This window comes from Boleophthalmus pectinirostris, unplaced genomic scaffold (genome assembly GCF_026225935.1).
Source record: "Boleophthalmus pectinirostris isolate CB_2022bp ecotype Guang Dong unplaced genomic scaffold, ASM2622593v1 HiC_scaffold_22, whole genome shotgun sequence".
Taxonomy (NCBI): Eukaryota; Metazoa; Chordata; class Actinopteri; order Gobiiformes; family Gobiidae; genus Boleophthalmus; species Boleophthalmus pectinirostris.
In genome coordinates, this window is record NW_026571190.1 from 16,433,201 (window position 1) to 16,461,164 (window position 27,964).

At 37.8% G+C, this 27,964-nt stretch overlaps 1 protein-coding gene across 1 annotated transcript; it reads left to right on the top strand.

The window, feature by feature from the left end:
- LOC110173820 (MLLT6, PHD finger containing) lies at positions 1–27,867 on the top strand. The gene is given in 21 exon segments (XM_020939819.2): positions 1–466; positions 1,250–1,329; positions 1,428–1,482; positions 2,542–2,651; positions 7,787–7,890; positions 9,205–9,265; positions 9,267–9,305; positions 9,388–9,498; positions 10,158–10,253; positions 10,972–11,113; positions 12,074–12,853; positions 14,536–14,768; positions 15,552–15,669; positions 18,679–18,745; positions 19,234–19,382; positions 20,808–21,014; positions 21,673–21,749; positions 22,314–22,684; positions 23,172–23,280; positions 24,355–24,543; positions 25,535–27,867. Coding segments are annotated over 21 exon segments (3,243 nt in total). The 5' UTR covers positions 1–357; the 3' UTR covers positions 25,571–27,867.
- The last annotated feature ends 97 nt before the right edge of the window (positions 27,868–27,964 follow it).

Here is a 27,964-nt window from a genome sequence, read left to right on the forward strand (position 1 = left end):
AATGACAGTCTAGAAATATGTTTTTGCTCAGTTCTTCGCTGATAAAGGCATTTTTGCCAATAAAAAATTTGCTATATCTTTAATGTGACTTTTATTCCGACCCAATGAAGCACATATGAGCATGCGCACTGCATCGGCTCTATGGGGACGGGGAGGACATCACGGAAAAAACGTAGCAGCAACACCACAAACCTCACGCCGAGATTTGGTCTCTGAGCGGCGGCTTGAAAACTGCGCACATAGCGCGGGCACCGATATGTCCGCAGGGTCGTTAGAGCGCGGGACGACCCCTTGACTGGCCTAGTCCAGCTCCGAGCCGTTCCGGGAGGAAAAGCCAGTTCTTCTTATGGGAACAGCATGCGGGAAATGGTTGGAGGTTGCTGCGTGTGTTCAGACGAGCGAGGCTGGGCTGAGAATCCGCTGGTGTACTGTGATGGACACGGCTGCAGCGTCGCCGTTCACCAAGGTAACGTAGCCGCCGCCGCTGCGTCTTTACCGGGCAGCTGCGGCTGAGCCAGCGGGGGGCTGGCCGCTCTAGCTCCAGGTGAAGGTCTGTGTACGTGCGTGTTTGTGTGTGCTGTGTGTGGGAGGGGTGGGGAGGCGTGCAGTTTGTTGTTTCCTCTTTGCGCACATGATGAAGGCTCAGGGCCGGTGACACCGTCTGCGCGGCGCCGCGGTGCCACTTCAGGTTATGTGTCTGCTCCGTTAGTTTGGGCTTTCATACACGCTGCCTTTACCCGGGCGTGATTGGACGAGAGAGGGCCTCCCTGGACACTGTGTTTCCATGTGTTCACTTGCTTTGTTGCTTTTATACGTCTAAAATAAGAACATGCTATTTAAAAACACAGCACTTTGGGGAAAAGCTTTTTAGACACTTGTTGGTTTATAGACCTAGTTGATGGATTCATGTATGCCTACCCTTATTCTTCAGATAATGTAATTGTGATACTATACAAGAGGTCACCGTTAAGTCAGTCATTAATAATGTTTCTATTATTATAATGTTGCTATAAGCACATTTTAAAAAGCCGTAAATAAAACGAATTAATTTGTTAGATATTCAAAAGAAAGATGGGCCAGTTCATTCATATCTGCAATCAGACTTCAGAAAATGTCAATTCAGAACAATACAAAAGTTGTCACTGTTGGCTTTAATGTTATTACTAATGCCAGTATGCCTATAAAAGGTAAAACAGCAGATAGAGCAGGGAGATACTGCTATGTGATAATAATCGTGTGTTTGTCTCAGCGTGCTATGGCATCGTCCAGGTGCCCACTGGTCCCTGGTTCTGTCGGAAGTGTGAGTCACAGGAGCGGGCGGCACGAGTGGTGAGTATTCTGCCAATCCCCACATGTCTCCACCCGGCTCCGTTACTCTTTGTTTTTATATCAATCACACCTGCTGACTCTTGTTCTGTCCTGCTCAGAGGTGTGAGCTCTGCCCCCACAAAGATGGTGCCCTCAAGAGGACGGACAGCGGGGGTAAGTGCCAGGTTATTTTTGGTCATCTATACTGCCATATTTCCTTAGGCAAGACACTTCACCTCATGTCAGTGCATGACACTGTAGGTGCATTCATGCCAGTTTATTTTCGGTCATTTGTTTTAGTACCTGTATGTGCGACAACATCTAGAACTGAAAGTATAGTATGTTATTGGTTCAATCCCTGCTACTTCCAGTGCATACTGCAATCTTTTTCTTGGGCAAGACAGTTTAATTTTGGCCGTTCATTTGAGTACCTGTTTGTGCTGCAGTAATTAGAACCCAGAGTATGTTGCTGGTTCAGTTCTTGCCACTGACAATTCTTACTGCCATTTTTCTTAAGGCAAGACCTAATGTCAGTGCGTAAGAATGTATGTGCGTTGATGCCAGTTTACCTGTATATTTTATTTCTTTTGTTTTTGTCCACCATACAGAAATAGGTTGCCAGTTCAATCCACACTCCTGGTAATCCATGCAACTGTACTTGGGCAAGACACTTCCCCTGTTATCCCCCTATGTCCATGCATGTTAATCTTCTTTAAGATCTTAATAGAGTTATAAAAATTCTACTTTCAATAGCACTGTCAGAAGGCCTAGGGTTAGGTTAAGGCACACATGTCACAACATCTCACAAGTTTGAGAACTGACTCCAACTATTTACTCCAACAACATCCAATACTCCCCATTCTTCACCCTGTTTCATATTGTATTCCCTTTACACTTTGATGACTGAAAAAAATGACCAATATTGGAATTATAATTGAAATCAGTTGAAACTATTATTTATAATGCCAAAGGTTAATCTCTTCAGGAAGATTTTATTATAATGTATTAGTAATGTTTTTTATGTTTTAAAGGGCTTTATAGATTAGACCTGTAGTTTTGCTCCAGTTTTGCTCTCTAATCCAACAGAACAAGCAGCAATATCAGTTAGAAAACAAATCATTATAATGGGAAGTTTATTGAAGCATATTGGCTAAAAGTATTTTTAAAAGCAACATAAATGTGAGCGTTTTCACTTTTTTCCCTAAATGCTAAAACCTTTATTCTTTATTCTAGGTTGGGCTCATGTGGTGTGTGCTCTCTACATCCCTGAGGTGCAGTTTGCCAATGTCCTCACAATGGAACCCATCATCTTACAGTATGTCCCACATGAAAGATACATAAAGGTAATTACATATTGACTAATAACTTTAGCACTTTTATCTTTATGGAAGTTGGAGGAGGTTTTGGGTTTGATTTAGGGCTGTGCAGTATCAAATTGTGATCGAGATCCAGTCTTTTCTAATTGTCAATGATCAACTAAGGACTTTTTGTGTTGTTGTGGCATCAAAAGGTAATAATTAAAGGTTTATTTGTTTTTTGTAATATGAGAACATAACACAGAATCAAAAAATTGATTAACATGACTTAAGAAGATTGTGAGCCCTAGTTTGATAGACCTAGACCTAGACTTAGACTTAGACTTAGACAGCTTTATTGATCCACAAGGGAAATTATTTGGACACAGTAGCTTGCACATCACAATATAATATAATAACAAAATCCCTGACCCTGATCTGTGACCATTCCGACTATTAACTATCTGAGTGGATTTGTCATGTCCTCCCCTTGTTACTGTGGGTCTCTCCAAATATTATGAATTCCTCTGACTATTCAAAGTCCTGCATGATGTTGGATAATTAATAGTCTAAAAGGCATGTAGTATTTTAGAGGTAAGTTAGAAAATTGTGGCTTTATTATGATTTGCCTTTGAGAATTCAAATGCTTGAGGCATTATTTTACACATGATTACTGATCTTGTTAAATATATATGAGGCAAATTGTTTGCTATTTAGTAGATATAAATTACTATATTCCATTTATTTGAATTTAGTAATAACCATGCCATTCACCCCAACTACCTTCCCTTGCTCCCATTTAGGCCATAGGACATATAAGTTTATATAGTAGGTAGATAAATAGAATAGACTAAATGTATTATTTATAATGAATAATTATACCTAAATATTGCAAATGGTTAATTTATAATGCCAAAATGCCCCAAAAAGAGCTGATTAAAAATAAAAATGGAAAAAGATTAGTTGCAAATAAGAGTATTTTTCTTTGTGGGTAGCTTTACAGTCTTTTCACTTTTGTATGATACTTAAACCTCAACTAATACAGTTAAAGACACATTTCTGTTGGACTGACATAATATGATTGTTGGAATACTAACAGATAAGCTCCATCTAACTTACTTGAGCAGACTTTGACATGAGGATGAAACAATGTGATACAAAAACATCAAAATAAAAAAGTAAATTCAATTCCCCTTTCCAAACATTCTAGATTTCATTTTTTAACAAAACAAAAGATCATGTGGTTTACCCCCATCTTCACAATGGCATTTCAAGAACTCATGATGCAATGCAGCTCCAATGTGTTTTTGGAAATACCTCAACAGCAGAGCGTTTCATCTCTCCTCCTACACATCCCGTATGAACGTCACAGAGCGCTGTGGTGAGTGAGGCATCGCCCGCTCTCTGGAGGGAGAGAAAGAGAGGGAGAATTGAGAAGTTAAAGTTGAGAAATTTAACTGATGAGTCTTACAGAAATTCCCACGCCAATTTGTGTAGTAGTGGTAAGAATGTAAGTATGGTTCCCATAAGGCATTTGACAATGGGTAATTTTTGTGTTCTATTTTAGTTTCTTGATTTATGCTTTTTTAATGTGTTTTGAATTATTCTGTTGTGTCGGAATGTGAAGTTAAAAAAAGGAAAAGAAATAAAAGATTACTGATAAAAGAATAAAGATTATTATTATAATAAAATGTCCACACCATTAATGTCACATATCCGACCTGAATTCTCTCCATGGAAAGGCCATATGGTGACAATTTCAGGAAAAGCAATAACATCTCCATGTAGACAAGCAGCTAGTGTACCCCTCTTCAAAAACGGTTTTGCAGTGCAGCTTTAAAATACTGAAAAACAAGGTCTCAAAACACTGAAATTATATGAGTTAAAAGAAAGTTGGAGGGGATAGACCTGGAGTCGAAAAAATTATTTTATTGTATTCTACAGGTTATGTCCAGATTTTATTCTTTTCTAGTGGTGCTTAAAATTTGGGTTACTTGTGGTTCAGTACTGGCTTGATCCTGGTTTATTACCATGTTATTCTGGATTAACAGATTATTTATAGACTGAGTTCAAAGATGAGCTAAATAGAGAGAGATTTTCAGGCCAAAAGTGATGTTCGGCAGAGGCTATTGCTGCTTTTTGATAGTTATAATTTAAATATGATTGGACCTCACACAGAGCAGCAGTGAGAGGGCCAAGATATCTATCAACTTAAATACATGTTCTGTAGAAGCCAACACTTTCAATGGAGCCTGCAATGGAGGAGTACGTCACTGTCTTGTCTCCATGGAAATATTATTGTGTCTAGAATTAATCACAGTTTGATATCAAATTTATCCACCTCCATGGAGAGAAGCAGGTGACACCACCATGTCAAGTTACATGTCTAATCTATGGAGAGATATACATGCTCACTGAAAGAATGTGTACTTTTCAAGACAATAAAAACACCTGTAATTGAGTAAATAGGAGATGGATAAATTTAAAGCCATACCATGGGACATCTTGGGAAAAGCAATATCTCAGTGGGGACCTAAAGGGGGGCCTCTATCCGAGAAGTAACCTAGAAAAGTTACTTAATATCTATATCTATATTATGATATTAATATATACCCAATATGTCAGTAATTTTGTAAAAAGTTGTATTTTCAAACTTTCACTACAATCTTGAATGTCCTTTTGCCCATTACTTCACTGTATTGTACTGTATATGGCACGAAAACTGAGCAGTGCCTCCTTGTATTCAGCTGCCTTTTAAAGCAGGGAGTGTTACAAAGAAATCAATATTTGCAAGGGCTGCTGCCACTTTCCTCCTGTGTGCGCGAGCGTGCCTGCATATAAATGTACACATGTGAGGAGTGGTTTCATATTACTCTGTCAGCTACAGTAAATTGCATGCAGCTTTTCTCAGCCAGGCCCATTCATCCAAGTCTTTTGCCGCCTGCATTCCTAGACAGCGTTACAATGGACAGTGAAAACCTGAGAAGCCACTCACAAGTCCCCTGTGTAGCCTAGTTTTGTCTATGGGAATTTCTGTGAGCTTACATCTTATATTGTATGTGTCAGTGTGTCTTTTGTAGCCAAGTTTGGATGTTGTTTCATTAATGTTAATGAAACAAAACAACAATAATGATCTAGTAAATTTAAATTGGCCAAATGGTGATTGTTGTGGCTTACCTCCCTAGGCAAAGCAAGGCCTATTTGTATAGCATAATTAGTACACAAATTAAGTGTCCTGGCTTAGACCTGGTAGAGCTGGTTCAGTCCAGATTTTGTCTCCATGTAGTACAGGTTCGGATTCTGTTTAGTCCTGCAAGAGGATAAAAAGTTTGGCACTAGTTTGAACTTAGACTAGTCTTGGATTAAATCTTCACATTAAAGTTCACAGTGCACAGTTCAGTTTGTTCAATGGTTTGTAATGGTTTAAACGTCAGGGTAAACTTCAGGGTCTTCTCTTCTTTTTCCAAATAGAAAATTATGTTTTTAGTGGACTTTCTATTACCCAAAAAATTGCATCCACAGCGGTTTGGTAATTACGCCAATTCCATTTGTGATTTCTATTAATAATATTGTAATTGATTATATTGTGCAGCCCTACTGTTTTGTATGACTTTTTGTCTTTTTGTTTCAAGTACATATTCACATTGGTTTTGGTTTAGTCCCTGTTAGACTTGATGGAATCTAATTTAGTCAAAATATTTCCAGAGATGGCGCTCAGTGTGAAGAATTTGAACAGAGGCAGAAAGGTAAAAATCCTGCTGTTTCTTTGTCCCACACCTGTTGCTAGGCCTCTTTTGCCCTCTCTCACCCAGCCGACCCACTCGCCGCTCACTGGGGAATCACTAAGCAAGAAGTACAAAAGCTTGGGGTTGTCCACAACACATCTTAATATGATTCTGTTTACATATAAACCTTCAGTGTTCAATATTTCTTTTGCCGTCACATTCCATCATTCCGTCATCACATCAGAAAACAGTTGACTCTTTTTGCTGATCCAAAGCTTGTATTGCAACTGGATGTTTATATAGTATGAAAAATGAATACTTCACTTGCAGTTGAAGTTCACTTGCAAACATGGAGGCCGATTATTTGGGGAAATATTGACAGGAATGATGACTTTATTCTGCGCATTGCATATAATAAACATTCTATCAGCCAAAAGGCAAGGCAAGTTTATTTGTATAGCACAATTCATACACAAAGTAATTCAAAGTGCTTTGCAGAGTAAGAAAGACATCAAAATCACAATACAAACAAATCAAACCATAAATAATCATCATAAAATTTTAACATTAAGAAAGAAAAACGCCTTTCATATGCACATCTAAACAGAACCATTTTTATTGTGGATTTAAACATGGCCAAAGTAGAAGTCTGTCTCAGATCTTCAAAAGAAGGTCATATGCCAGTGTGCTGTAGAGACAAACCCTGTAATTTCTTAATATCCATATGATAAAAAGATGCTAGTTTGGATATGGATCAATAAGACCATTTAAAACTCTTCAGGAAAAGTTCATTTATGATATATTTCAGTATTGATACATGTTCAAATCAGTATTTAGTGTCAGTACTAGTTTTAGTATTGATTAGTATCTACCAACTTTGACAACTCCAACAGCGAGACAGCTCTGAACATAAAACCCAATACACACTTTTGTACCTTTGCAGTTGCTTTCCTTTCTGCCACTATCCTTGAAACATTTTAAATAGCCCCTTTGCAGTAATTGTTTTGAGTGGCTTCTTTCTTCTGTAGTGTTGTGGTGCTACTTGAACACTACCAGCTGCATATGTACACAAACATCTGGTCAACAGTTTTGTGCGAGCAGGCTCTAAGCTCAAAGCACCGCTGGAGAGCCCCATCTGTCGCCATGACAAGAAAAACTTCCTCATCTCTTATAGATGTGGTTAGATAGGAACGCAGGAGCTATTTCTCTTCTCACCCTCTGCAACTGGACTTTCATTCCCTAAATAATGTAAATTAAAGTTTTTATATGGCAGGTCTTTGGTGTCTTGCAGGGGTTAGAGGCATGATAGGCAGAAAATTTATCAAATGAAAATGAAAGTGAAAATTAAGTTCACTGGACAGTAGATTTCTCTGTGGCAACATGCTCATTATACATTTTAAAAAGTTCAACTTCCAATTGATTGCAATCTTGATTATGATAATATTTATGTTTTTTCAGACATGCTACATCTGTGAGGACCATGGCAGAGAAAGCAAAGCTGCGTGTGGGGCCTGTATGACCTGTAACAGGCAAGGCTGTAGACAGGCCTTCCACGTCACATGGTACGTCTGTTTCTAACAATGATTTTACCTTTAATAACATCTTTAACCATTAGGCAATTCCTCTTTTTCACAATATTTGCAATAGCATTTCCACCATGTGATCGATAAGAGTTTGAACTGCTGTGTTTTATCCCAAGTTTGTTTAATTTAAAGTTAAATAACCACTTTTAGCTTGGACAATTATCATTTAATCACTAAAATCATTTAATCACTCATTTAATCATTTAATCAGTTTCATCTTTATTTACAATGGAAAATGGTTGGCTTGTCCTTGCTTTTTGTATGGAAAGGTTAGACAAATATTGTGCTACTATTAACTGTTTATAATACAATGTTGACGTAGATGTTTGGGTGTGCTGTCAAGCTTGTTGAGTACTATTCAGCAACACTGGCAGCAGAACCTCTGGATTCTCTGATATTACATCCACAGAATAGATTTTTGTCTGGTCTAAAAAAGGAAATCTAAATTTAGCACAAAGAGTTTTCTACTGGCCAATAAATTCTTGTGGAAATCCTATTGCAAACATACAGTATTTGCAATTTGAGGGAGGTTAGTGCTGTTGCGTTTGGAGCTTCTGAGTATAATTAATTCAGTTTTCTATGTCTTATGTCTTCCAGTCATGACATAGGGAATTTGTGTCTCTTCATTTATGTCTTTGTCAGCCCTGTGAAACCATTGATATTGTACTACACCAGCTACTATCCATAATTGCTTGTTGTAAAAACCTAGCTACAAATGAATAAATGAATGCATGCTGATAATCACAAAATTTTGATAAATGTCACTAACTTAATTATATCCTGTTGTGCTACACTATGGACAAAGGGTTGGTTGCAACACAGATGCTAGGATTTCTGCCAATTTTACCATTATGAGAATGAAAATCTGCTCTGACCATTTTTTTGAATGTCTTTCCCTCTCTTCACCAACATTTCACACTGCTCATTGTCCCGTCTAATAGGAGTGGGTGGGTGATATGTCAAAACATTTATATCACACATTATTTTTTTTAACCAGATCACTTTACACTTCACTCTGATTGATTAAAACCACCTGTCATTCACTCAGGGCATGACAGAGATAGCCAATAGGAGGAGTTCATATGGAAAAGTGTCAGTGTTTCAGCATAGACTTGTATTGGTAAACAGGCAAATTGTGAATCATGGTATGGAAAATCCAAAAATCCAGCAATTGTATTTTTATAACCTCTTTCCAGAGTTAGTTTATTAATATTTCACTGCAAAGTTAAACAGTGTCATTGCGAGTATTTGTTAGTATTTGGTAACATTTGTCTTTCCCTTGACCCTGCTCAGTGCTCAGATGGCTGGCCTACTGTGTGAAGAGGAGGGCCCAGAGGCTGACAATGTGAAGTACTGTGGCTACTGGCTACTGCAAGCACCACTACAACAAGATGGTATGATGCAAGACTCCACCAAGAAATAAAACTGTCATAATTAATAATACATTAATAAACAATTTTTTTTCCTGTTTGGCAGCAAAAGAAGTTACGCTCAAGTGAAAACACAAGCAGTTCCTTTAGTCATTCCAGGGCGCGCCCTAGCTCTCCACCCCCAGATAAGCACCACCACCATCATAAACCCAGAAAGGTAAACTATTTGCATACTGAACTGAAGCTTTTGTTTGTGTTTATTTTGTTATTATTCGTGCATACTTATACTAGCATCACAATCAGTCCAGAAGAATATACCAAATCAGAATTGGCCACGTAGTCCCCCACCCATCCAGGTATCTTCTTCAGTTATGAGGAGAGGCAAAACTTATTCGCTGTTAATAGGTGAATAAGTTCACTTGACAGGATAAAATTTTCTGTCAATTTTAAAATCAGATGTGGTTATCTAGTTCCTTATTGGTTGTATAAACTGACACTGAATCTCTGATGGAGTTTGCACATTAGTTTATGCCATTGCAAAGTTTCTGATAAAGAGGTAGTGTGGTGGTACTGTGTGTCAGCAAATTCTCAAAACTCACATTCCTGTACAAGAACTTTCCTATGTAGCATTTGTGGATTTTTTATATTTATTTATTTAATTATTTATTTATTTTGCTTCATCAATGTCAACTTAAAGTAATCGTAATATAGGATATTGGCTTCACATCAGGAGAAGGACAACATTCTATCCTTTTCAGGTCAAAAAATTATTAATATATAAGAAAGTGTATACTTATTTTAATTAATTGCTATGACATGTACTCTTTGTTGTATTTCTTTTAAATATATGCATTGTTTTGCACATTGATTTACCAGAGTCACAAAGATAAGACTCGACCAAAAGATAAAGACCGTCATAAGAAATCTTCAGACAGTCTGAGCTCCTCTGTAACGAGCAGCAGCATAGAGAAGGTAAGAAATTAAATGAATTAGTGTAGGATAGATTTACTACATAACTTTTTTCTGATGAAGGGTCCACTACCTGCTTGTCTCCACTGAGAGGTTAATGCTTTCCTGAAATGGTCTAAACTATGACATTAAATGTATTTAATATGATTAACTGAGATTCAGGAGCAGCACCAGGCCTCAACCACCCTCTCCTCTCACCAGCGAACCACAACTCACCTTGACCACGCCTCTAATTTCCCAGAAGCCTATATGTAGCAGCCTTTCTCATCATCCCAGTTTGTCTCGGCGAACTCAACCCCACCCTCCCATCCCCTATTTTGTTCATCTTTCAGTCATAAGACCCCTACAAGGGGGTCCCGTTCCGGCTGGGCCAATTAAAGATTGAGACAGAGCCCCCACCTAGAGTCTCAACCCAGCCATTTCTGCCCCGCTTCGTACATTATCAATAAACTTCTTCGCACTATGTCATTGTTGGTGTGGTCCTAGCTAGTGAAACTTATTTATCTTAACTGTAAGTGAGCCCACCACTTCGTAGATCTGACTTTTAACTTGTCCTGGTGGTGTTGCACTTGCTTGTCTCTATGGAGATAGATAGGTTTAGCCATACTGTTAAAAATCCAAAACAAGGCAATAACAGCCAAGGAGACTAGCAAGTGTCGGGCTTTCCATCAGAAAAGTTACATTGTGCACCTAAATGACTACATGGTTTTCTCTTTACCAGATTTCCAGCCACCATATCAGCAAAGACAGTGAAAGCAAATCCAAGAAGCTGAGTTCACACAGTCACAGTCATCGTAGTAAGAAACCAGGAAGTACAGGGAAAAGCTCCTCTTCCTCCTGCTCCTCCAGCCCTTTCAACACAGGTAATGCATAAAGTGGGGTAATAGCTTTCAACTAACCAACAAAGTAATGTTTAGTTACTGATATAACTTCAAAATATCTTCCTCTTTCATATTTCCTACCAAGTTACAGTACTGAGAATGTATTTCCTCTATTATTCTGAGTGTTTTCTTCTTATTCTCGTAATTTCTAGTTCCTTACTAAGAAAGCTGGAGGGCGTGATACCAAACTCACAGCATACACAGTTTGGTTTTGAACCTAGGTTTTACTGTATTTTTGCCCTGTAAAATAACCTTGGCTGTTATGAAGTAATTATTATTACTGCAGTCTACACATTGCCATTTATAAATGCAAATGACATCACTGTGTTATTCAGAGAAAACCCATAACTTGTGCTTCTGCTGTTAATTTTAAAAGTTTTTCATTTAGCATTCATTCATTGTGGTTTCCCGTGTGACTTACAGTATTTCACTACAAACAGTAATTTGTCATCAATACTGACAATTTAACCAAGATGTGAAAAGGACCAATGATGAAAAGGTTCCTTAAGACCTAGATTGGATGAAATATTGTATCAAAAGTAGGGCTGAATGAAAATATTGAATGAAAATATTGAATTCCTTGAATTTTTCTGACCAGAATTGCAGTTATGATCCAATTTGCAATTTCTGTTTTGATAGTAAACACACAGTGGCCTTAACATTTGTGATAACACTGAAATCTGAACTGATAAACTATTTCAAGAATCATGTCATGAAACATGTTTATAAAATTAGAAGAGTTAGCATTTTTTTACACAGTAAGAAAGGATAATTTGAAGTTTACAAAAGAAATTAATTTGATGAAATAATTGCTGTGACATTTTCTAATTGAGACTATTTTGATTAAATTGCACTGTATCTTACAGCTTTCCTAGAGGTGACAAAGATTGGTTTAATATAATCAATAAAAAGCAAACCTGTATACTTTTGTTTCTGTTACAGCTGGCTCTCTGTCTACCTCTCAGGACTTCCACCAGTTTTCCTCTTCCTCCTCTCGACACGAACGGGACCGCGATCACGACCGCAGTGCCGACGACCACCACAACAGCGAAGATCGAAAAGAACGCCATAGAAGACCGGCTGTGCGAGAGGAAGAGGAGGATGAAGAGGAAAAAGAGGAGAAAGATGATGATGATGATGATGATGACGAAGACTCTAAATACCACAAACCCCCAGCTTTGACTCCTGCTGATGGGCCTATAGCAACTACACAGAGTCATGACAGAACTGAACGCAACTCTAGTAGTCCATTCGAAAACAAAGTTACTATTTCTACAATTGGCTCTATAATGCGCATCACATCTTCATCCGGCACCAAAATCCGAAAGATCTCCTCTTCATCGGTGGACTACAAACCCTCCAAATCCCTCAAAGTGTCCCAGTTGAGCACACCCCCCATCTTGGAAGAGGTAGACCGAGAGCAGGAGGAAGAAGGTAAAACCACACCCCCTCCGTCATTGCCAAGGGAACGGAGACACAGAGGAAGCAAGAAAAGCCGTCATGGCCCAGGACGACCAAAAGGAAGCAAAAACAGGGACAGGAGGGGTGATGAGGAGCACCATCATCATCATACAGTGCCCCCTACTGCACCAGCTTTGAATTCCCATTACCAGACAACCACAACCTCTACTGCTGTTGTAACATCTTCCTCCTCGGTCTTCTCTTCCTCTACATCAGCTGGCAGTTTTTCCACAAGTCGAGGCAATTCACTTCTAGGCACTGGTGAGTCAAAAGTTCCGTGAAACTTATTTCTGGGTTTTGGGGTTTTTTTGGTTTTGTTTTACAGATTTGTCCACTAGTGCTGTGCTATTAATTGGAATTTATTTTGAGATGAAGATTAAGTCATTTAATTATTGAAAAGATCCAAGAGGCTTACAGACAATTCTCTGTCAGTAAAAGCCTGTAGACTGGAGCAGAGTTTAGACTTTACAGGAAGAAATTTGTCTATTATTTGTCGTAAATGGTAATGATTAAATGTCTGTTGCTTATGTTAAGGAATTTAATGTTCAAATTTGTATTAGTGTAAAATCATAGTATCAAATAAGAATTTAGATCAATGTGTATGATGAAAACAATTAATAATTTTTTTTCACCAACCCTATTGTACATCTAAAACACCACCTTGAATATAGTTTGTGAATGAACCCCAGGTTAATGCAAATTTGGGCCAAAAGTCAGTTGATTTGCCAATGTGAATGTTTTCATGGTTTACTTAAAGTTGTTTCACTAATTTAACTGTAAGATTACAATTTGTACAATACTCAGTTTTCAAACCTACGTCATCCATGTTCCCACAAAACTGTACCCAACAACTTGACAAACCTGATGCGATGTGCAGTAGTTTTGTTAGCAGGATTCATAATATTGCTTGTGTTGGGATATTGCTCTGAAGGGGAAGTGGCTTTGCGCAGAGAGCAATAATAACTTATAGAATATGTTGTTTTTGGCTAATAAAGCATTTTCAAAACTCCACAGAAATAAAATACCTCTTCATGTTGGCTAAATATAATCATGGTAATTTGATTGCCTAGGTAGTTTTTTTTGTTTATACACATACTTATTTTGAACCTACATTTGGTTTTTAAACTCTAATCATTTACATTTGTCAAATAGGAAATACAGAAGTGTTCAAATCCTTTTTCACTGCACTGTATCGAGTGGGCGTGTAGTCCTCCTTCAGTTTCCTTTAAAACAAAGACTGTGTTGTTTGCGGTTTGCACTTTGCTTGACTTTTCAATGTTTTCAATTAGAAATCAGAAACAGTATGAATCTTATCCCACTATCTACAATTTTAGATTATTTGATTTAAACTGTTTACTCTATGCCATTCTATTTTGCACAAATCAGACATGTTTTCCCCAATAGTGGTTTTGTGTGTAATGTGACAGAGCATCTTTGAGGCCTGTATTTCCTGCCCTACTTCTATACAAGATATATTCAGTGTTAAAGCAACAGTCCGTGCCTTTTTAGAAAACAAAAAATCAGTTTGTTTGCTACTCTACAAACTGAAAATTTTGCTTCATTAAAAGAATAATCTGTGGCGAAGGACACAGTGAAAAACATTTGTTTAAGCTATTAGCCAGCAAAACCTACAAATCAAGATTCTGCCTTCATCAAAAATGTTAAATATGTATAATAATAATCTCCTATTAAATAAAAAACTTTGCCAATCATTTTCAGAGTTTGTGATATTCTGCTGCTAATTCCAATTCCTCCATTAAAATTACATTATTGTCTCTAGTTGCATCCATTCAGAACTTTTTTTTTTTTTTACCAAATATTAAAGGGGCTACAAGATTGACCAACTCACTTTCATGTAGATGCCTCTGGATGAATGTACAAAACTGTGTAGGTTACTGTATTTTTATATAGTATGATAAAATATGTGATTTGAATCTGCCCAGGTATATACTCCAGCCTGAAAGAACCTCTCACTTTGGGTGGGGTCGTCTCCACTGCTCCGCTCTCTCTGGGTGGGGGGGTCTCCTCTGGCTCCCTGTCTCTGGGTGGGGGGGTCTGCTGCACCTCTTTGTCTCTGGCAGCAGGCGTGTGCAGTACCCCTCTCTCCTCTGGACTGCTCCCGTCCCACGCCTCATCACTCTCACTCCCAACTGTCAACTCTGTCTCCAGCTCTCAGGTATTCAGTCACACTTCAGATAGCACTGCCTCCCACTGCTTTGTTCCTGCTATCTCTATGGCTGTCTATAAATAAGCCCAGACACAGATATTTATAGCATTTTAGTCCGACCAAGCCTGAGCCATTTCTAATGGGGCCAATAATTATTCATGTGGTACAGTTGTGAGAGAGTTTTACACAAATATGTTCAATTATTTTACTTATGAATAAGACAGAGGTAAAAAAAGATACCCTGTGTATTTCTGGTGGAGAGTCTGTGACCTTTACCTCCTTGGAGATGTTATTGCTTTGACTTGATTGTTTTACAGTATAGCATTAATCATATTTATCTTGCTCTGGCACACCCTCCATGAAAAAAAGTTACAAAGTAGACCTTCAGAATGTTTTTGCTCATATTTCTTAATTTATTGGGAGTCTTCAAACAGTTGTGTCTATCATGCCACTGCACACAGAATTTATCTGTCTAGAAACAATAAAGAACAATCCTAATTTTTAATTTTATTTTTTTTTTCACAATAATTGTAAAAGTAATATCGGATATTGTGACGTCCCTATTTCACTGTAACCCTTTTAGTTCTAATTCTTGAAAGTACACCACCATTAGTTCAGTACTTTGAAACATTTCATAATTTTTCAAAAAATATTGCCATGTGAGGCTAAAATCTTAAATGCACTGTTTTGCATACCTCTCATCCCATTGCCTCTCATCACTGGACTCCACTTGTCGTGTATGTGTCATGTTGTATGTCATGTTGTGTGTCATGTTGTGTGTGTTATTGACAGGTGCACCCGGTCTCCAGCACCTCCTACAGTCTGGCTTCCTCTCAGCTTTTCTCCAGCTGTCTGTCCTCAGCCTCCACACTGCCTCCACTGCTGAGCCAACCACACACCTCTCTGCCAGGTACCACACCATTTCATTAGGGCCACTTTCATGTTATAGAATCTGTAGAATCTGATAATGTCACAATTTCAGAAGGAGGGCAAACGCTTACATAACACAATGATGTATCATTTCAAACAGAAAATACACAAATGTTGAACCAGATCTTTTGTATTTGCATCCACAAACTGCCTATATTAATTTATATATCTCCAAAGGTTCCATGGCTGATGCTGATACCAATTTTTTTTTAATCCAAAGCAACGGAGGGCCAATAAACTCTGCAAATATTTTGGAGCCAATAAGTAGGACCAATTTTGAAAAATTTCCCAAAAATACAGGATTTGAAATTACTATAAACTCAGTTATTTACTATCTACACAATTAATTACTTTGCATAATGAAAGTAGAATAAGGAATAGTCATTTCATTACTAATCGTGACTACAGTCAGTGTAATCAAATTTTTTGGAGTGCCCTTTTCACAATATTAATCTTATGTCTTAAAGTTTTTTCAACAACAGTTGTTTCTAATGCCACATTGGAAAAATACTTAAATTAATTTGAATGGACATACAAAGCATAGATTAATTTAATAATGCCCTGTAATTACACATAAGTTAGCCATAAGTTACCATATTGAAACCTCTGCCTTTTGACAGTTTAAAGGCAAATTCATATAATCCTTACCTGCCCTCCTGAATATTATGATCTCATGTGAACGCCTCATATTTGTTTAGGAAATTAGGCTGATCTCTGGGCGAGGCTTTTTATGTCAGTGAAAGTGGGATAAGGCAAGGTAAATTTATTTGTATAGCACAATTTTGTACACAACGTAATTCAAAGTGCTTTACAGAATAAGAAAGAATCACAATACAATCAAAAAAAACATACATAGTCATAATAAAAATAACATTAAAAGAGAAGAGTGCAGAATAAAAACCTTTCAGTCATATGCACATCTAAACACAACTGTTTTGAGCCTGGATTTAAACATTGTCAAAGTAGAGGAGTGTCTAGCATGTTCAGGGAGACTTGTTCACAACCAAAGCAGCTTATTGTTTATTCTCTCACCGACAGAAAGCTAGTGCAGAGACCTGAGCACATCACTTGTGTGCTTGTATTTCCTGGTTCTAGTTAGGAGCAGCAGTTTTCTGGATGTACTGCAACTGTCTTACAGCTTGTTCGGAGCGGCCAGTGAGCAGGTTTTTACAGTATTCTAACCTACTGGAGACAAACGCATGGATAAGTCTCTCCAAGTCTGGTTTAGACAATGTACCTTTGATTTTTGCATGGTAAAAGAGCTGCAGAAGATTTGATGTGACTTTTAAAGTTCATGTCTTAGGACTTAGATTCTTACCAATTCTAACCAAGACTGGAGGTGACTGCTGACACTTTGTCTTTGTTTTTGTGGGCCAAAGGTGCGTCTTGTCTGAGTTTAGCTGGAGAAAGTTGTTTTGCATCCACACATTGATCTGTTGGGTGCAGTGGCAGAGTGAATCCGCTGGTCCATATTCACCTGCAGCCAGTGAGATTTGGGTCTGATTGTCATCTGCATAGTTGCGGTAGGACACATTATTGCTGTGTATTATTACTGGCCTAATGGCAGCATGTAGAGACTGAACAAAAGGGGTCCCCGAATCGACCCATGGACCTCCCCACAGGTCAGGCCATGTGATCTGACACACAGTTTCCAAATTCAACAAAGTATTTTCTGTCTTCTACATAGGACTTGAACAGTTTGATGCAGTACCAGAAATGCCTACCCAGTCCTCTGGTCTCTGTAAGAGATCCCATGATCGACAGTGTCAAAAGCAGCATTCATATTGAAGAAGATCAAGGCAGAGACTTTGTCTGCATCCGTGGTCAGGCAGATGTCATTTGATAAGAACAGTCTCACTGCTGTGGTAGGCTTAAAACTTGACTGGGACAACAACAACAACATCAAAGAGTTGTTCATTTGGAGAGAGTTGGTAAATAACTTAACAGTGTTCTTCTTCTAGAGAGGCTTGATAACATCATACCCATTGTGAATATTCCAGTATTGCAGTGATATGTTAACTATGCAAGCGGAGTAGTGATAGCAGAAATCTATTAGGTAACACACTGGGGCAGTGTCTAGATGAACTCAGACTGGTGATGATCCCTATAGGACAGTTTTGTCAGTTATAGGGGTAAATATAGTGTGGCTGCAGGGTTATTTGCGTTATGGAATTGATGCAACTTTTAATATCATTGTTGTCATTAAACAATATTGCAAACTCAAACTTAGATGTGGAAAGTAGTTCTAACAGCAACAGAAATGGGGACTTGTTATTTTTTACTGTTTCAAATGGAACACAATGGTTGTTTCTGAAATTTAAGCGTCCGAAAAATACCTCTCCCTTCTTCTACATAAATTGTGGCTCTACATGTACATCTTTTCTCTGTAAATCTCATAATGAATCTGGAGCTTTGACTTGCACCATTTCCACTCAGCCCACCGGCACTCCCTTTTCTGCGCCCTGACCGAGTCATCATTCCTCCATGGAGATTTACTGTGGAAATGACAGGTGCACTGTTCATTTCCATGAACAGTGCACCTGTCAGTAATGTGTCTTCTTTGAACAACTGCAGAACCAGCTGGTGGTTTGGGCCTAAGGTCAAGGTCAATGATTTATTTATCCCTTCAGTAATAAGCAGGTCTAGAGTGTACCCTGTGTTGTGTGTGGGCTCGCTCACATGCTGAGTCAGACTAAAGATTTCAAGGACAGCACTGAGCTCTTTATCCACATGTACATTAAAATCACCTGTAATGTCTGTGCATAAGACTAAAAGCATCTCAGTAAAATCATCAATAAAACAGTGACAATGCTGGGGAGGTTTGTATATAACTAAGTAGAGTATGAAGGGTGATTGTTTTAGGTCCATTAAGGACACATACTTAAATGATGAGAACATCCCAAATGACAATAACAATAAGGAAAACGTTGAATGTATTTGGCACTGTCCTCCACTCAATGACTTTAAGTGAAATATGTATTCATTTCAGAGGTTGAACTTGATGACTGTCGCTTCCCATGTCAGGGAAACTCTCCAAGGGAAAGTCTTTCCTCACAGTAAGTACAACATCCAACTTTGTTACTTTGCACATTTAGAATATTATTTTGATACTTTCTACACTGTACTTTATCACAGACTTTTTTACACCAAGACACTGCACTTGTATTTATGATTGTCAGTGATCATATTGCATTACATATTACATTTTATTTAAAATAAATACAAATTAATTAAAAAAATAATTTATTTAATGATTTTTTTATTTTTATCATGTCCCATGGGACTTGGTGAAGTGCTTTGCAATGTTTTGCAAAAATCACTATAATTACTTCTGTGGGGTGATCTTCTTTTTATTTACTCTTCCTAGTATTTGTTCATTACACAGGGTCACACCTCAAACTGACTAATATGATAAGACAGGTCATTCCCTCACACATAAATTGTAATGCTTGATTATCAATCAGTTATCAGTTTGTGTACTTTGTATGTATTTATCTCTCTAGCCATTGATCATGTTAAACCATATTAAAACTTTCTTCTCCAGGTCTCCCATGAGCTGTCTTCCTCTGCTGTTTGATCACAGAGATGGTTTGGGGCCAGGGTCCAGGACACGTCCTGAAAACGTCCCCCCAGCCAGTTCCCACATTGAGCTCCTCCTTGAAAAACATGGCAACGGAGAGATGGGAGTCAACAGTGAGTAAATCTGTACACGATTGGGCACCGAGTACCTCACTTACTTGTATGTTGAGGAGCATTGTTTAATAGTGTTGATTATTCAAATCATTGAAAGTACTACACTAATGAATAATAACAAATAATCATATGTATTCATACAACTTTGTACCTTTATAGATCATTAACTTAATATAAAATCTTACAATCAAGTCTAAAATTGGACCATGCATATCACATTGTGCTGGACAATATGAGTAGTAAATGTTTAGTGTTGCTTAGTCCTCAGACAAGTTTCGATGACCACTGCAACTCAGGTCTAAGTTAACCCTTATGTGGGCCTCACCAGCCACAGTAACTAAAAACACCTGTGCTGTGTCTATGTCTCTGTGTGTGTGTGTGTGTGTCTGTTGTGTGTGTATATTATGTCTGTGTATGTGAGGGAGGGGGAGAAAGAGAAAGAAAGACTGAGAAAGAGGGGGCAAACGGGGGGGGGACTGGAGCTGTTTGTAGCTCTGTGGCACACTTTATCTACTTCCTGTCTGTGCTAAAACAGATAGAAGGATAAAGTTGAGTAAAATATTTTGGTATTCAACTAATCATATAATCATTACCTGTGGTTATTTCTAAAAGGTCCATTTAAATACCTAAAAAGTGTACATTTGCTGAGAATATATCAATTGACTACAAAATAATAATTCCACACTTAAACTGCAATTTACTCTGGTGGTATTTTTTCAGTGCATCTAAATGCTAAATAATCTAATAGAATTTCTGTGTAGTTGTAACCTTCAAATCCAAATAAGTTTGAAGTATCCTGCCTTTGTTTAACTTGCCAAAGCACACAACCAAATGACTGTACTAGAACAAGGAGTAGCCATAATTGCCTTTAGGCAAACATTGGTACAGCTCAAAGTCTCGACTTGTTTCTTAACTCCTGGTTTAGATCTTGTTCAGTCATGGTTTAAATATTGCTTTGCACTTGTTTTAATTATGTTTAAAAGCATTTTTAGTCAAATTTTAAATGTGATTTTGTACATGCTTTCTTGGCCTTGTGTTGCGCTATGGCCAAGAAGTTTAAGGCTCTGCATGAGTTTCCTGTGACAATCGTAATAACATTATATCATGATTCACTGCTTTTGTGTAGCATGAAGCTCTATAATCCCACCCACTCATCCAAATGATCAGTACTATGCTTTGAATGACAGGTGGATTCCTTTAATTACAGTGAAGCATGAATTCTCAGAAGAAACAGATAATTATAATTACAATTTAAATCCACTTTATGTGAATCATGATATTTAAAAATTAGATAAACATTTTTGCTGTTCTGTCTCAATCCTGTAATAAAAAAAATCTTGACAAATAGATAATAGATAAATAATAAATAATAGATTCTTTGCCTATGACTTATAGATTCTAACTCTATATTTTGTTAATGTGCAGTTGTAGAGATGCTCCAGTCCCTCCACTCGCTGCAACGGGAGAACCAGCGTCTCCAGGACCAGATCCTGAGTCTCACAGCCAAAAGAGAGCGCCTTCAGCTGCTTAACACTGAGCTAGCAGTGCCCTTCCCTCCACAGGCCCTGAATAACAGTGTTTCAGCTTCACTGCACCCCTCTGCCCAAATCAACTTCCTGTCTGCCTCCCAAGGTCAGACCTCGCTCCACATAAAACCATCATAAGGTTTCAATCAATTATTCATATGTGCTATATTCCCTAGGTAATATTATACACTATTACAGTTGTCATGATGCTGACATTTCAAATTCAATTTCAGTACTAAATTGGGCTAAATAACCAGTACCGATATTGATAACACAATGGTAATAAATATTACTGTCTACTTTCAATACCAGTTTTGTGTTGACTGGTATCTTGATACTTTTGGCAACTCTATATACTATTAGAATAAAATTTACATCTTATTATAAATTGATGATATTCAGTGCATTACAGTGTTGTGTGGACAACTGTTGCACCATTATGTTGCACTTAATCAAATGTGAATATTATCACATATAAGAGGCAGAAGAGTAAAAATGTATACTCACCATTGCACAAATTAAATCTTGCTTTTTGGATACTAGCATGAATTTTTATGCTCATACAAATCTTACTAACTCTCTGATTATCTGATCTCACGTCTTTCACATGAGTATATCCTGTTGTGACCTATTTTAGTTTTAGTTGTCATGCTTGCAATGTCATTTCTATTTCTCTAATCCTAAAGCATGCTAAATTTACCAAATATATGTATATGTTCTTTTTTTTACGTTTTACCTTGTGTGTGCACCTCTCTGTTCCTCAGACCCTCTCAGTTCCAATAAGAGCCCCCTGTCTAAAAGCTGCTTCCTGAATGACACCTCATTTGTTACCTCCTCTGAGGTGAGAACTGTAGATATTTCTGTACATGGCTCTGTTGTAGGACTGCCAAATGTACTGCTGTATTTTTGTCACTGACATTTTTCCTTTCACTTTCATGAGTAAAACTGAAATCCATCTAATGAAAGTGTTGAAGAGGGCAAAACATCTGCAAGTAGTATTAGTCTGTAAGATATGTTTTAGTCCTGGCTTTTTTGTATTTATTTATTTCGGGATCCATGCATATTAATTATCATTTCTGTAAAAATGCTGGAATAATCCCAGAAGGATATTTTTCATCTGTAGTCCTTGGTCATTTCATAGCTAATCTGAGTGTAAGTGTTGCTTCTGGTGAAATGAAAATGTTAGTGGCTTGATGCAGTCATCAAGTGTGTGGGATAGTGTCAGGCAGTTGGTTTCCCTTGATTATTTGTAAAAATGTGCCTGACTTGATGAAAAAGGTGACTCTGTCTGTTGTTTCTGTATAAATTATTTCCAGAGATGCATGATGTAAAAAATATTTATCTTGACAAAGTCAAGTACAGGCCCTTTAATGTGTACATTGACTGATTCCCCTTTATCTTCTAGGAGCTTCACTCTGGCAGTCCGTCCCGCAGTAGCTCCTCCCTGTCCTTCCAGAGCACGCCCCCGCCCCAGCAGAGCCCCGCCTCCTTTGGCCAACCGCTGCTCAATGGCCTTGGTCGCGGTCTCAGTGACGGTTTGGGGACCCTGAACCAGTCTGGGGGGTCCAGTCTTCCTGCGGTGGGCGGTCTCATTGCGTCTCTAACAGGAAGTCCTCAGCTCGGCATGAACGGGGTCCTAGGCAGTTTGAATGGTGTTATTCAGTCTCCAGTCCACAGCGCCCCACAGCCTACACTCCCGGCACTACGCCCTCAACCTCCACCGCTCAATCCTCAAGTACTGGCCCAGAGCTTTCAGCTACCCAAGAGCGTCAGCCCGTATGTATATACGTATATGCAATTTAAATAAGCATTTAGTAAGATTTTATGCAGTATTGTATTATTTGGCCATACCGGCAGATCCTGTCAGACCTCAGAAGCTAAACAAGTCCGGCCTGGTTAGTACTTGGATGGGAGATCACTGGGAAAATCAGGTGCCACAGTGGGGCATCAGTCGTTGTGTCTTTAGGCAAAGCACTTCACCCACATTGCCTAGTATGAAAGTGGTGTGTGCCAGAGTGATGGTAGTATCAGAGGGCGACTGTGGCTCCAATAGTAGCTTACCATCACTAAGTGTGGAGTGAATGAAATAATGCTCTGTGAAGCGTCTTTGAGTGTCCATAAAAGCGCTATATAAAAGTGACAGAGAAAATTATAATGAAAAATTGCAAATTCTTCTTGTTGTTCTCTTGCCCTCTAATGCTTAGTGCAATAATAAATTAACATGTTATGATAATAATTTCTCATGCAGTTTGTCTTTTTGCAGGTCTTCTCTTCTCTCTGAGCAGCAGAAGCAGCTTCTCCTGGAGCAGCAGCAGCAACAGCAGCAGCAGCAGCAACTCCAACAGTTCCTGACATCTCAAAACTTCACACCAGTAATGACGCTTCACCACCTCTCCCACATCCTGTTACCTCACTTAGATGCATATTTGCACTTTTCAAACTGTGGGATTTTCAGTACCAAACAGTTGTGAGAGAGTTGCACTATTATGTTTTATCACATCTCAGAAAGATAGCTTGTGTATATTCAAGCTTTTACACACACTCACACACACACGCACACACACACACACACACATCCACACGCACACACACACACACATCCACACGCACACGCACACACACACATACATTTCTGTGCTCCTTCTTGACATTACACTGACTTAATTTCATTTCCTGGAGACTGATTCTAACATTAACCAGTCTCTTAATCTAACCTTAACTTGCCTAACCTTAACCTTAATGTTAACCTATTTAACCCACACCTAAACTTTAAATTGTGTTGTTGGTCTAATAAAAAAGGATGGACGTCATGGGAACTTTATCTTTGGCCCCATAAGGGAGGCAGTTTCTCCATGATGAGAGTGTATGTATGTATGTATGTGTGTGTGTGTGTGTGTGTGTGTGTGTGTGTGTGTGTGTGTATATATACATTTTTTTAATCAAACCCAGATCTAAACCTTCACCAGCCCAAGACTAAACGCGGACAAGAACAGGGCCAAATCATTGTGTTCCATTGCAAGCCTACATCACGACTAAACTGGGCTAACACCAGGGTGAATGTGACCCAAAACTGGGGTTGCTTAGATGAGATTAGACAAGAAACATTGCTTTATTTTAACTAACTCTCAATCTAATTAGCAATCTTCTGAAACCGAACTAACTATAATATTTACTAAAAGGTGTGAAGGTAATATAGCAATATAATTATTTGCAACAGAAAACATTTGGCAAAAAGATTCACCGTTTATGTCACAGTTTAAGAAAGAAATGCATGTACCATGTTGTAGTGTAAAAATATTCAGAAAAGCTAAAAAATCCTATTTGTGTGATTTCTTTTTCAGTATTGTTCAATTGATTGTTTTAAAGTTTTAGTACGGATTCACGTCTGATTATTTATTTATTTCTTGACAACCCTAATGTAATCACTTATCTGTCTGTTGTCTTAGGAGCAGCAGGTGGTGGTGTGTCAAATGCTACAACAGCAGAGACAGAGGGAGCTACAGCGCCTCTCCCTGGCTGGAGCGCTCTCCTCAACCCCAAACTCCCCCCTCATCGCATCCTCTGCCTCCCCCCTTCAGACAGGACAAGGGGGCAGCCTCTTTGGTCTGCAGGACAACACACTTCACAAAACAGGGGTGGGTCCCAGAAAGACAGAAATCATTATCATTTTGATTAGTAGTAGTTGTTTTAGTTTAGAATTATTAGTATAATATTAATATATTAATTATTATATTATTAGAATTATATTAATTATTAGGCAAGTTGTATGCAAGTTTGTGAGGATCAACTTTATAATTGAACAACTACAGTGCTCTTGATCAATCAATCCACAATGTTAATAAACCTCAAACCTGAATATTTAAGAAAGTAAAAGTGAAGTTTTGGCTTTCTTAGGAGAAAATGTATGTGTGCATAATTATTGGGCAACTATTAATGTGCAGTGAATATATTCCATTCTCACTTGTTTTTCATCTGCCAGAATAATAAACAACTCAAAATTTACAAACATTTTTGACATAAAAAAAACAACAACTCAGTGACCAATATAGCCATCCTTCTTCTCAATAATGGTCATAAGCCTTCCATTCATGGAGTCAGTTTCTTGATCTGTTCTATGATAAACTTTTTGTGCAGCAGCAATCACAGCCTCCCAGACCCTGTTTAGAGAGGTGTTTCAAGAGTGCAGCATCCTTTTAAAGACAAGACATTTTTTTTTCACCTTTCTGAATCATTTAATAATAGGAATTCAAGTTTATACAGCTTGGAGTTGGAGAATATGCACAAATATCATGATATGGTCAAAATACCCACTTGCTTAACAACTGTGCACACAGTAGATTAAACAATAATGAATGAACTTTTTGGAAAGTCTGGATAAAAATACAATTGGCCCCACCAATTGGAGGCCAAAACGTGCTTTATAAACATGACCATATATCATGTATTGCCCATCTTGTCTTGTGTCTCTCAACAGAAGAACAAGGGTAAAGGTAGTCTTGTCAGATTTGATAGCTGTGTGATATATAATTCCAAAATAGCAACTTGATTCTTCCAACACAAGTTACAAAAATGCTTGCATATTCTTGTTGCAACATTTGATGCTTAACTTCATGCTTATCCTTTCAGGGCCCAGGAGAAAAAAGTGGGGACAAAAATGGCTGACAACTCTTCAAACTTGCAACATATATGAAATGAGGTCCTCTTTTTTGTCGTCTTTCTCTTCAACCTCTATGAATGTATTTCAAATGTACTTTTTATCTAGTGACGTTCTCATGTTTTAAATTTCATAGTTTCTTCTTTTAGTTTTATTTGTTTGTTTCTTTTGTGTAGGCAGCTTTCAGAGAGCATGAATGTGGTCTCTATTTTTTTTTAATTGCACTAAATTGTGAGCTCGACCGATGGCGCCCCCTGGCTTTTGGTTGTAGTGTGAACTCTTTGGGTCTGTGACTCCTAGCACTGACCATTCAAGGATCTCCCCTAGGCTTGAACCAATCTATTTATACAGTTTTCTGCCACTTCTTGCAAACATTAACTGTCTTCCTCAATATTCTGCCTTTCTGTCGTGTTTGTTCAAAATCTTGTTTAAATTTCACCTCACACAATATTGAAGATGTGGAGGTCATTTTACTTTGAAGTTTGTGGTTACTAGTGACATTTTTACCTGAAGATAGTTACCTCAGAACTTTCTACCTTTGCGATACTTAATATTTCATTGTAGACAGTTGTGGTTCATATTTGTGATGATTCATTACCAAGATAGCCTTCACTGGATATTATTGCCCACTTAAACTGTAATAGCTGTTTACGCATTTACGCATGTGAAGAAAGCATTCAAACATGCGTCAAAAATGGCATTTTTAATACAAATCAGTTTTGTTAATTACAGACCACAAGAGTTTATAAGACTTTGTACCTTTCCAGTTGCTATCGAGATTATGCAGACAAAACCAAACATTTGGGGACTTTATTGAAAAGTTAATTGTTTGATTTTCTTTTTAAAATAAATAGCGCACTTTTTGCATGTTAGATGCTATCAAAGTAAATTAGCCATTGACAAAGTACCTTAAAAGGAGATGTGGTGCTCACCAGGCCATTAGGGACTGACCGGTTTCTCATTGTTCATGAGTATTTTGCACTCTGTCCTGAAATGTTTCATGTTCATACTTTTAATGTCCTCCAAATAGTTGTTCTTTTAGCAATACTGGATAGACAATGCCTTAATAATGTTATATACAGAGAAAAGGTGAAAAGGCCTCCTAATGTTGTCTTTCTTTGATAGTGTTTTTATCTTTGGGTACACGGAGGACTCTTCCTATAACGGTTTATACTTTTGATAGTTACTGATCATTTCTGAAGAAACATGTGAATATAGTGGTAACTATAGTCTTTTTTAACGTACTTCTTTGTGTTCAGATGCTTTTCGTTTTGTGTGCTTCAGAGAAGTAAGAAACAGGATATAATGGGACTTTTACAGACATAGGAGATGTAATATTAACATGTATAATTCATAGTTTAGCTGTAACAGAGAGAGGAGAGCAGTGACTAGTCATAGTATTTACATTGGCTTTCACTGTCAGGTTTAGTCACTGATAAGCTTATCTGTCCACCAGTTTCATTATCACAGTTTTACTAACATACAGTAGGTCACTCATAAACACATGTAATCAATAATCTGTAATATTTTCAATTAAACTTTCCCTAACATGTGACAATACAGTATATCTTAGATTAATTTAAGTAGCACTTAAGCAGCTCACTCAATGGTCATAAATACTGTAGCAGAGACAGGAGAGTAAATTATATGAAAGACTTGAGCCACCTTCTTTGACACGACTCCGAAAGGGAGATCTGCAATTTATCATAAGTGTTATTTGAGTCCAGACTGGACCAGGTCCTAGACCTTGGCTGAAGTGCCAAGGGTTTCTGAAGCGGTTTCTTTATGTTGCACTGGGGCATTTTGGCCCAATTGTAAATCATTTTAGTCCCTTTTTTCAATTATGTTGGATAAAAGTTGTTTACTTTAATGTTTGTGCAAAACATTGAGCTTTGAAGTTGGGCGACCAAGAAAAATCCATGTTATGAATGTTGTACTGTGTATCTTTTATGTATTAAGACATAAGCACCTGGTTCTGAACGAGGTTAGATGGAGAGCGAGCTTAATATTGGGATATGAATTGCATGAAATGCAGTGAAGTCTCTCAAATGTATTGCTAATTACCAAGTAAACCTATGCATAATTTTGAATGCATTGTTCCCTGAAAAGTCTAGAAATGAGCACTGAATTTAAAAGGACAAGCACGTTGTCATTGTACAGTGTATTGTTTTCAGAGAATTGATCAAAACTAATTTGACAAATATTGAGATTAAAATCCCTGTAAAGTATTTTGATATTTTTGTGTGTAAAAATTAAAGGCTTGAATAAGACATCTTTTTGTTAATAAATGCATTCTTCTGTGTCATTCTTTTCAGAATGAAGGTCTTATATTATGCAAAATTGACTCATGAGCTTTAAGCCATGTTAGAATGTCGTTACCTCATCAAAAATACCTGAAGTTG